At 39.3% G+C, this 12,029-nt stretch overlaps 1 protein-coding gene across 2 annotated transcripts; it reads left to right on the top strand.

Moving 5' to 3' along the window:
* Nucleotides 1-1,973: 1,973 nt before the first annotated feature.
* On the top strand, nt 1,974-10,109 carry SAP18 (Sin3A associated protein 18). Of its 2 annotated transcripts, none has more exons than XM_061628572.1 (4): nt 1,974-2,304; nt 5,620-5,729; nt 6,767-6,889; nt 9,633-10,109. In XM_061628572.1, the coding sequence occupies exons 1-4, from the start codon at nt 2,233-2,235 to the stop codon at nt 9,787-9,789; spliced, it is 462 nt and encodes a 153-aa protein (XP_061484556.1). In that variant the 5' UTR covers nt 1,974-2,232; the 3' UTR covers nt 9,790-10,109. The 2 variants fall into 2 exon arrangements, with proteins under 2 accessions (XP_061484556.1, XP_061484557.1); XM_061628573.1 differs by lacking the exon at nt 1,974-2,304 and adding an exon at nt 2,419-2,511.
* The last annotated feature ends 1,920 nt before the right edge of the window (nt 10,110-12,029 follow it).

Raw genomic sequence — 12,029 nt, 5'->3', positions numbered from 1 at the left:
TAGACTCGTTTCCTTGTGTCTAAGAATGGAAATATACTTGAGTGCCCTCTAGCTAATCCTTAAGGTATTTCAGATAATCGACACTTGCTAGTAATAAAAGAAAATTCTCAGTAAAATGATTTACATGGAAAATGCATCAAGGTTACCTTGCATCCCCTGGGCTGTGTTGTGAAACCTAGCTAACAATGGCAAATAGGATAGTCCAGTCCTTGCTCAGAGATACCTGTACCTTTAAACATTCAAAGCAAAAGCTGTAGCCACTGTGCCTATTCCCCCCAGTCCTCCACTGCCTCAGTACATTTAAAAGTTCACTGTTTCTGACAAAGTCGACCTAGCAGATTTAAGGGCAAGCTGTGAAATGCAAAACAAACAGGACTGCTACCTTTCCCCTGACAAGACTCTGTGCATGACAGGGAAAAATCCAACAAGCCCTGTCTTTCCTATCCTTGCATCTCTGTACAGAGAAAAGCTGTATAGCTGAATTTCTGGCTGCCAGTTGGCCATCAAAGGCATAGGGCCCCTATCAAAGAACAAAAGGTGGCTACCCTAGATTAACAAGGGAAGCCTAACTATAGAAAGGTTGTATAAGTTACCCCAGCTGTAAGTATGTATAAGTAACCCCAAACCAAGGGGTTTGGAATAGGTATAAGTCTCTCCTTGTCCTGCCCCCAGAATACCCCCTTTTTGAGACTAACACTTGCATAAGTTGACCGGATCCCAGTCTGTGTCGGAATTACTTTTATAGATGTTTTTAAAGCTTTTTAAAAATATGTTTCATTTAGGCTGAATGTTGTAAGAAAGCTTCATGAATTGAATTCTAGTAAAAAAAGAAAAAAGCATGGCACTTAAAACTTAAGTCAGCCCACTCCTTACATAATATGGATTGCTTTTTCCTTATGCTGGGAACCAAAGACAGACTTAAGTATTCTGTTGGTATACTGACCAACAAACATTCCATGTGGCAGACTATCAGCTTTTATCATATCTAAGCTCTCTGATCTCATCTGCATAATCTGCTATTTTTTTTTACTAAGAATCTCAATGAAATCTCATCTATATGCAAAAAGAACACAATTCCCAAGTATCATTTTCCTTTCTGAAAGATGATAGTTGAGAGCTGTTTTCTATTTACATATATATGACATTTTATTGAGATAGTTATACAAGTAATAAAAATGTGAGGGGTTAGACAGATATTATTAGAGCATTTGAACATGATCAAAGCTGGTATTTTAATACATAGAACTTTAAAATGATATGCTCATATTTATTTATTTAATTTATATTTAATTTAATTCATATACTGACACTGCTTGTTATTGTATTATTCAAAACTATTTTAAATACCCTTTAAAAAGAATGTAACTTGAAGCATGTCAGGGCAAATAAATCTTTTGTATATTTTTTTACATCAGCTGTTTTTGTCCTGTTTGGAATACTGACAACCCTGTTGCACAACAGATTCCTAATTGGCCTGTTCCGTTCCGTTCTGTCTTTTACACCGTCCCTTCATTTCCACTTCTACTGTTGCTTTCCTAGTGTCTGTTTTTTAAATTGTAAGCCCCTTGAGGACAGAGAACTGCCAAACCTTTTCTTTGTAAAGTACCGTGCGGACAGATACACACACACTTCATCTTTTTACTTCATTTTTTTATCCCAGCCTTTCTCCAAAGGGCAGTGCATATGATACCCGTCCCCTTATCCTCACAACAACTCTGTGAGGTAGGTTAGGTCGAAATACAGTAGCTGGCCCAAGATCAACCAATGAATCTCTGGGTCAAACAGGCTTTCAAATGCTAAATGTTACATTTTAGGGGTAATACCACTCCAAAAGCTAAAGACTTAACGTGTGAGTCTGCATCTTTAAACAAACACACGCCCTCATTAAGCCGCTCCCCGCAGGAAAATGTTTCACAGCAGCTTTGACTCAGTCGTCTCGGGAGCAAATCCATATTAGCCGCTTCGAAAGAGTTTCGAAGCTAACTTTTTCCCTTAGATCTCGCGAGAGTTGCGTTGTCGTCATCGTCGTGGTTCCAAAAGCAAACCCGACTCTAGTGGGCGCCGCCATCTTTCTCCTGCGGAGCCTAAAGAGGCGGGAGGAGGACCTTTGGGCATTTCGGGAATTCTTGAGAAGGCCGACTCAGCGGGACAGAAAAGGGGTTTGGCTCAACGGTTCTTGTGTTTTCGCGTTCAGCCGTTTCCACGGAGGTTGGGGCTTGAGTAGGCGGCAAGATGGCGGTGGAATCTCGCGTTACTCAGGAGGAGATTAAGAAAGAACCCGAAAAGCCTATCGATCGTGAGAAGGTATAGGGAGGAGTTGCAAATAACAAGGGGAAACGTGGGAGGGCCTTTTGAGACTTTATGCGCTAGCAGCAGCACACCTGTGTTTGCAGCAGAGTGTGTGCTTAACAAGGAGGGCTGGTTCACACGTGTGTGCATCCCTTGGCTGAGTAGTCACAGGTGAACGTCTGATAACTGAATGCACGATTGGAGGGCAATGTGTGATAGATGGTATGCACGCTTTATTTGAGACGGCCTAGTCACGCATACCTGCAAATCATCAAATGATTAACATGGGTGAACCAGAAATGAGCCTCAGCTAGTCCCATCTCATCTTTCCGTACCTTTTACTTAGGTTTCCAAAACATGTTTGTCCCATTTTAGTAGTTTTTTTTAAAAAAAACATTTCTCAGTTGTTTCAATGGTACAGGGAAATCTGGGAAGGTGTGTGTGTGTGTGTGTGTGTATATGCACTGTCTTTTTCAGGAAAGGCTTCCAAGCAAGTGGACTTTAATTTTTTCCCACTGGTTTGCTTTGGCATAGATAGGATAGTATTTCTAATGGGAAAGGGCTAAGTTGCAAATAGCCTTTTCTTTTAAGAGCAGCATGCAAATACAAAATGAAATGGACTGCCTTCAAGTCGATCCCGAATTATGGCGACCCTATGAATAGGGTTTTCATAGTAAGTGGTATTCAGAGGGGGTTTACCTTTCCTTCCTCTGAGACTGAGAGGCAGTCACTGGCCCAAGGTCACCCAGTGAGCTTCATGGCTGTGCGGGGATTCAAACTCTGGTCTCCCAGGTCATAGTCCCAACACCTTACCACTACATCACACTGGCTCTCCCCTGAAATACAAAATAGTGGTAACAAAAGTACAAAAGAAATACATATGCAGAAGATGGTATTAAATAAGAATGTATCAAGGTACAATAGAGTAGTAGTATCTCTTATTCAACTGTAGAGAGAACTGAAACAAAGAGCTTGGCTCCCATCTGATGCAAACAAATTGATTGTAACATTTCTTTGGACAAGCAGTTAATTAAATTAGTTTCTTCAGTAAGTCCCGTATTTTATTTAGCCACAGATTTTGCTAGCTTCAGGTATTGCTTTCCATGTTTAGCATGGACTTCCCTAGCACTTCTTAACAGATAGAGAAGGGGGATATATTACAGGGATTGAGAGATTAAAAGTTCTTAACAAAATTTCACAAACAATGCTTGACAGAGTTTTGGCTACAGATGGATGATCTCATTAAGAATGTTAATTACCATCTTATAGTATTTTCTAGCCCTAGCACAATTTCCATCACATATGAAGAATATTCTCTTGAGGCAAAATCAATATTTATCACTCACGGTCCCATATATTTTTTAAAATTTCAAGGTCCTGTATATTTAAAAGTGGTTCTACTTAAATGCAAAAAGTATCACTGATATCCAGATAAACTATAAAAAGGAAGACCCAAACCTGTTATAATGGCCTGCAGATTCCTGTGCCATTTTAATGTATATAAGGTCTTGGCTTTTTTTTTATATTGTCTCTGTTAGAAAGATGGCATTAAACTTGACAAATTATGTGTACGTAACAAAATATCAAATTTAATCTTTGATCTTGAGACACTAAATTTTTGCCTGAGTAATTTTTAAAATACTATAACTGTAAGTATTCATAAAAGAATGGTCTTTCTCCCATTAAATAAAAAACTTAATTGCAAGAATGAATTTAATTATTCATAAAGTGCTTCATATGTGTTTAATCCATATTTCTGGCGTTATTGAAATGTCCAAGATTTTTGTATTGTTCAAAACCTCACTGTTAGTCTGAGTCAGTTGGTAACAAAGAGGGAGCAAGTCTATATTTGTCCTACAGCTCAAGAAGGGAATTTATAATGAAACTGACATTTTTATATACTATATTTCTCTTTCTTCTGTTTATCCATACCAAGTCCTTACACATGCTTGTTTTCCAGCTAGCCAAATACTGGGACTTTTATCAAGCATAAAAGCCATATAAAACAATTGCTGTGACGGTCACTCTTGATATGTGAGGTCCTAATCTGCCTTTATCTCTCTGTAAACAAACAGCAGATAAACTTGTAATGAGTTTTTGTTTTTTCCAAATATTTACGAGATACGGACTGGTACATTATGAAAGTTAAAACTATTTTTAAGATGTTCATGTTAATAGAAGCTACTCTACCAAGGAGACACAAATTCATGTTAGACCAAAGATACAGATCATATTGAATGTCCTACAATGAAGGAATATAATTGTTCTTATATAGATGATTGCTTTGTGGTCTAACATGATGTCAAGAAGTTATCAAATAGGTTTTCTTGGCCAGTGAAGCTTATGCATCCTGCTTTCTAGCAACAGATTTCCCCCCTTTTCAGTTTTATTCATATACAAACCATAAATTGAATATGTTTTTCCCCCCACCAAATCCATTAGCTACACTTTTGAATATTGGTTAAGTATGAAATAGTGTCATCTCTGTAAAGGCAAACCTTATATTCATAGTTAGAGACCTTCTTACCTTGGAAGACTAAGAAAAGGGACTAGTGTTTCAGTGATAATGCGAACAAAAAAGGAACAAGAGCAATCTTGCCCAGTATCTCCGTTAATGGAAAACTTTGGTGAACAAACACCACTGTTGTGAGGTTTAATAAAATTTGGTCAATTTTTAAACCATTTAATATTACGTTTTAAATTCAGCCATTCTAATTTTCCAGAAGTGTTTTTGGTGTCAAGAAAAATAAGTGACAATGGTATTCTGTGAGTTGTAACTTCCTCAAGAATGCTTTCTTTTCTAGAAGTTTGCATTTATTGACCATTCACCAGATTCAGTAGTTAAAGTGAAGTTTAGGGTTTGGACTTCTGAGAGGGAGAAGAGTGGTTTAAGGACATGCTGTCTGACGAAGAAGCTGCTGCTGATTATAATCCCACCCTTCCTCCCAAAGGAATCCAGGGCAGGAACTTGAAAGCTGCTGCATATATTGGAGTAATTCTTTGAGGAAGACCCTCCTCTGTAGCCGATAACATGCAACAGAGCTTCCTAATGTGCATACCCATGTGGCTACCAGATGTATGTCAAACTATTTGAAAGTGCATTCCTTGTTAGAACTTTCTAATTTTTATAGGGGGTAGAATTTTAGGGAAAGGGACAGGTATGGATATGCAGAAACTTTGTATGAGCAGGAATGTAAAAATGGAAAGATTAAACAATGATTATACTCTATCCCTGCCCCCCAAAAAAGATGATGTAGGTTAATCGGGCCTGTTCTTCTTCATTGCTTGTTTCACAGCAAATAAATGAATTGCCTGCTGTTTGCCTTACAGACCTGTCCCCTGCTGCTGAGGGTCTTCACAACCAACAATGGGCGCCATCACCGAATGGATGAGTTTGCCCGAGGAAATGTCCCCTCCAGCGAGCTGCAGATCTACACCTGGTGAGTGGCAGCAATCTTATAAGTCTGCATCTCAGCTAGTTTCAGTTTTGGAGTGATAACAGACGTTGGGTCACCTTGCTTCCATGCCTCCAACACAGAGGCTCTGTTATTCTTACTGCTTATTCATCAACTGGTGAAGCATTGCAGTTTCTGCTTCACTTACTTGAAGGCACAGAAGCTGTGCCACCTCGTCCATAGGCAATCTAGAGCTGAGCACACGTCGGCTGCATCGAGCTCCCACCCTTGTTTTTTGGAGCCCTCATTGCTGACAGGTGCCAGCCAGCTGGGGGAAAAAACTTCAGAGTGCAGCTCACAAGCTTTCTTTCTAGCACAGCATCCCTAAGGCTTCCCTTCCAGTAGCCTCCTTTTGGGAAAATTGCTAAAATCTCTTGATTGTCCTCCCGTTCCTTATGAGTCATAATAATATAATAATAAATTTTATTTCTAGGCCGCCTATCTGGCTGCACAAGCGGCCACTCTAGGCGGCGTACAAGATAAAGTAAAATACAGCATATAAACTACAATGAGAAGCGGAGTCTTGTAGCTGATATGATCAGCATTGGTGTGAATGCAGGGCAGCCTTTGCTGTTGCCCAGAGTGCTTGCTGGGTGAGGAGCATTGGCTCACATGGCACTTCTCACCCAGCAGATGCCCTGCTTCTAATTGGAAGATGGCTGAGATGCAGAATTGCTGCAGTATGTGCCTCTTGTTCCTTACATTGCTGATTTCTGCATGAGTGTTCTGTAGATGGGCAAAGAGTGGTTTAAGATCAAGGCAGTCATTATGGATTTACCACTTATCATTCTGTGGTTTGTGGTGCAGGTATACTGTGGCAGTCTTCTGTCCCAGATGAAACTATCTCTGAAGAAGTTGGCTAAAGCTATCCCCCCCCCAGTCCTTTGTGAAATCTCTAATACGAGATACAATTCTTGATGCAGGATGTCTTCAGTTCACTATCCTCATAAGAGTTTGACTTAATATCATTATGTGAAAATCAAGGGTTACTATACTGACCTATAATGCTGCTTTTATTCCAGGATGGATGCAACTCTAAAAGAACTGACTAGCTTAGTGAAAGAAGTCTACCCGGAAGCAAGAAAGAAGGGCACACATTTTAACTTTGCAATAGTCTTCACAGATCTTAAAAGGCCTGGTTACAGGTAATCGTCAATGGAGACAGTAGTTCTAAATTGTAATTAGCAGGAAAATCTTAAAAGTTACAATGAGATTCTTTGTGGGAATTATACACGGGGAATCCTGCATTAGCTTTTAAAAAGTAATAGCGAACAATGCCCATATAGCCTGAACTTCAAGGCCTTCTGTGAAGTCCATTACATATTTTTGTCCCTTTCCCCAGCCTGAGGAATCCCTACCTGGGCAATTGCTAAGGGACATGTGACGGACTTACTGCAAATTGACATAAGGGTCTCTAATTTAAAGCTACCAGTTAGCAAAAGCAGTTGCTTTCTTTTTGTGAAGTGTCTTGCTCCTAGGAGAAAAAAAAATCCCAGTCTGGTAAAACGGACCCTTTTTGCATCAAGATGAATACCTTTGGCTCTAAAATGCAGATGGCTAGACCTGGATACCCCCTTTAGGATGCACACCTTAACATGGTGAGGGGGTTTGAGAGTATTGAAGAAGCTGAGAGCAATGCCGCCAGGAGTCTAGATCAAGAGGCTAGACTCCTAGCAGGGGCACCCAAGGTGAAATGGTCAAAGCTGAGACACCAGACCAAGATGTATCCAAACTCAGAGGAAGGCAATAAACCACCTCTGAATACCTCTTATCATGAATAGAGTATCCAAAATGCAACGTATGTATCACTGAACATGAAAGTCAGGATCATTCAGGCCATGGTATTCTTGATCTCTATGTATGGATGTGAAAGTTGGACAGTGAAAAAAGCGGATAAGAGAAAAATCAATTCATTTGAAATGTGGTGTTGGAGGAGAGCTTTGCGCGTACCATGGACTGCGAAAAAGACAAATAATTGAGTGTTAGAACAAATTAAACCAGAACTATCACTAGAAGCTAAAATGATGAAACTGAGGTTATCATACTTTGGACACATAATGAGAAGACATAATTCACTAGAAAAGACAATAATGCTGGGAAAAACAGCAGGGAGTAGAAAAAGAGGAAGGGCAAACAAGAGATGGATTGATTCCATAAAGGAAGCTACAGACCTGAACTTGGGTGGTTCATGACAGATTCTCTTGGAGGTCGCTGATTCATAGGGTCGCCATAAGTTGTAATCGACTTGAAGGCACATAACAACAACAACAGACCTGGGTAAGAATTTTCCAGAACTATATTTAATAATATCTGTTTTTACCAAACAACTGCTTGCTGATAGGACAGTTTAGGATAAGCTGCCTAAGAGGCAGGATGGAGAACTTTGGGGCTTCATTTTTAAGTGAAGTGACCTGATTCACACCTCTTGGACTAATATGCTAATTGGAACATAATTATCTTTTGGATTTTGCACTACTCTGAATTTTGCATTACAGTTCTCAGCTCAAAAAAAGTACCAAAGTGAATTTCAAAATCCGTATCTTAATATAGCTATACATATGTTGGGAAAGGACTAGGTTTAATCTTAATGTACCAGGTCCTGACTTGACATGAACCTATTTAAAGACTAGCTTTTTGTATGTTTTGTATTCTTAACTTGCCCTATATTTAAAACATTACTAATTTTAGAAAAGTAACTTGGGAAGTGTGCGGAGTAGCCCCTATCTCAGTACATTAAGCAAAAAATCTGCTGAAGCCACTCTTCAAATATACTTCAGTGATACAAGTCATTAGGGCTCCTGCTGGGAAGAAGGGCAGGATATAAATCAAATAATAAATAAATAAATACAGAGCTCAATCTGGAAATAAGCAACACAGCCTTTATTTGCAATGTGTTTGGATTGCAATTAAAGCTCTGCAGAGATCAGTAGGACATGGTTCCATCCAAATAGGTTAGGGTCATCATACGAATAGCTACATACTCCCTTGTATAAATAGTGAACACTTGGAATAAGCACACAAAGCCTCCAATAGAAACTGTTAGCACTACCCTTTGAAATTCACTCCCCTTAATGAACAGCTTAAACCAAAACTATCATTAGAAGCTAAAATGATGAAACTGAGGTTATCATACTTTGGACACATAATGAGAAGATATGATTCACTAGAAAATACAATAATGCTGGGAAAAACAGAAGGGAGTAGAAAAAGAGAAAGACCAAACAAGAGATGGATTGATTCCACAAAGGAAGCCACAGACCTGAACTTCCAAGATCTGAACAGGGTGGTTCACGACAGATGCTCTTGGAGGTCGCTGATTCATAGTGTTGCCATAAGTTGTAATCAACTTGAAGGCACATAACAACAACAACAAAAAATATTGGACAAGTGCTGTCTTTCTTTTTTGGTGCCTACTGAAGACCTTAATTTTTCAACAAGTTTTTAAAGTAGATACCTTACCCCAGTTTGCATCTGTATTGGAATTGTTTTTAAGATGTTCTTAAGTTGTTTTGTTTTTAAGATATTTTTAGTGCTTTATCATCTGTTTTCTGTCCTGGATGGTCTTTGGGCAGGATATAAATTTAATAAATAATAAAAATTAGGGAACAAGCCATAAATAAGTGGAAGAGTATATGCTCTGCGCGTATAAGGTCCCAGTGCCAATTCTTGGCACCTTCAGTTAGAAAGGACCTGGAATAGCAGAACTGGGAAAGCCTTCTACCTTAGACATTGGAAAGCTGATGCTGCCGGTCACAGCAAATGCTTGGCCAGTTGGAACAATGATCCGGGTCAGCATAAGGTAGCATTGTATATTTAGTATAAACCTGTTTTTTAATTTGGTCTTCGTTTCATAAAGGCAAATGACATGCACCTCATTTTTTTCCACAGGGTGAAGGAAATTGGCAGTACAGTGTCAGGCAGAAAAGGCACAGACGATTCTATGACTCTGCAGTCTCAGAAGTTCCAGATTGGCGATTATCTTGACATAGCAATTACTCCTCCAAATCGAGCACCACCTCCATCGGGTCGCATGAGACCTTATTAATATTTTGCTTTCCTCTGACAGCTGCACTGTGCATGGTTGTACTGATTAGAAAAGGCTCGTTTTTTAAAAAATGTGAAGTGAAAATACTAGAAAATCCATTACGCGGTAGAAATACTGAAATTGTTAACTGTATATTTTTAGAAGGGTGTGCCCTCTCCGCTAGGTTTTCTTTGATTAGCTGAAAATCAGAACGTGCAGTGTTTCCAAAGTGTGTAATGTTTGGCTAAAACACAAGTAGCGCTCTTGAGATGTTTGAAACTATACATAGGACCAACCTTTAATGTATGTGGAAATATTAAAATGAGAGCTGTATTTCATAAGCATGCTGTTGAGATTTGTTATGGAAGAAACCCCATGAGGCATATGCATACGTTAGTTAGCAGAACTGTAGTGTATCAGTACATACTAAAAAACGTAGCCTGTGTCTGAAAAAAGCATTTGCCAAAAGTGTTCCTTGAGCATTTATGTCTCTTCAGCAATTGCAATCCACAACACAATCTAGGAGAACTGCATTTTCCCGGGTACAAAATATTGGGTGTGGATAATGGGAATATTGCTGTTGTAATAAGCACAACCTCTGTGGAAGATACGCAGTTTGCTCAACAATTGCATATTTATTGTCAAGATACTCATCCCAATTCAGCTCTAGTTGTATGTGCTGTTAGATGAACAGAAGTGGCAGGGTTTGTTAAGCTATCCTGAATTCCTTGGGATGCTTAATTCCTATATTTTACTGATGTAAACCCTATTTTATTCACTGATGAGCAAGTGGAAGTAGGAGAAGAGCCATTTCTGTTCCTAGTTTTTGCTGCATTTCTTTAACTACTAAAAAATCTGAACCACTCCAGTCATTCACTTTAAAATGCAGTTGCTTCAGATGAAAGTTATGCCCTTAAATATTGTAATTTCTGAAAAATATTCCACAGGCAGGGTTCCATTGTTTCCAGAGCAGTTAGCATGACAGTCTTGACAGATAATTTTTCATGTTAAATAATTTTATAAGAAACTTTAAAAATAAAAAGCAAGAAGAGCTTTGCTAAACATGTTTCATGATACCAGCTACTGTCAAAAACAAAGCTAAAGTTTTACTGTTGCTTGCCTGCCTTTTTGCCCTTTTGTCCAGACATTACACCACTTGCTGCAGATTGAAGATGTGATTCTAATATGAACTGCTTGCTATAAAGTTGAAAACATTCTGGGTCACTGTAGAACAGAATGGCTTTGGTTGTAATGTTAATGGGGATTTAGCCCATAACAAAAACAGGCATCCTGCATGCACAATGGGACTTCTGCAGGGGCAGCCCCCCAATCTATTCTGTAGACCTTCAGCTCTCTGGAGTAGACTGGGAGCTGCACATGGGGAGAAGAGGAAGGAGAAGCATGTTGCACTAGTGCAGCCTTTCCCAACCAGTGTGCCGCCGATGTTATTGGACCACAACTCCCATCAGCCTCAGCCAGCATTGCCAATGGTCAGGAAAGATGGGAGTTGTGGTCCAACAACATCTGGAGGCACACTGGTTGGGAAAGGCTGCACTAGTGGATGCCCTCTAAATGCTGCATAGGATCTCAGCCATGGTCACTTCTAATATTCCTTGTTTCAGAAATTTTCTACCATTAAAAAAATAACTTGCCCCCCCCAAAATCTAATCTCAAAAACTACCTTTACCTTCTTTTATGGGTAAAGAGTACCTGTTTTATGTACTACTGTATCAACCGTAGGGCCCCTGATTTAACCACCAGCAAATCCACTTGAATCTAATTACTTGTTGGCAGCAATTGGTTCAGTTATTGGACAAAAATATCCAATGCAACTGACTTTTTCTTTCATGATAATCTTCCTTGACAAGATGACATTGTCCTTGACTACAATGAAGTGCAGAGCTGGAGATTTCACATTCTTATAAAGTATATATTATTTAATGTGTCCCAGTAAAAATAGGGGCTGGGACAGAATCAACTTCCAGTTGTACCATTGTTGATTATTAGCCAGAATGAAGCACCAATATATAGAGGTCCATCTTACATAAACCCCATGTTTGTACCTGTCTGTTACACTATGATTTGCCACGTATCAATGGTACACATATTGCTTGCAGATAGTGCGCTTGTGAGTTTCTAAGAAAGGCTGGCTACTGTTAAGGAGAGCAAGATCCCCCTCCCTTTGTTTAAACGAGAGATTAATGCTACAATTGAATTGACAGTCAGGCCCAAGCTGTGGGTTTTAACAAATTTAGTGTAAT

This window comes from Rhineura floridana, chromosome 5 (genome assembly GCF_030035675.1).
Source record: "Rhineura floridana isolate rRhiFlo1 chromosome 5, rRhiFlo1.hap2, whole genome shotgun sequence".
Lineage (NCBI taxonomy): Eukaryota > Metazoa > Chordata > Lepidosauria > Squamata > Rhineuridae > Rhineura > Rhineura floridana.
Note: the sequence above shows the minus strand (reverse complement) of the source record. Positions and strands in the feature narration are given on the sequence as shown.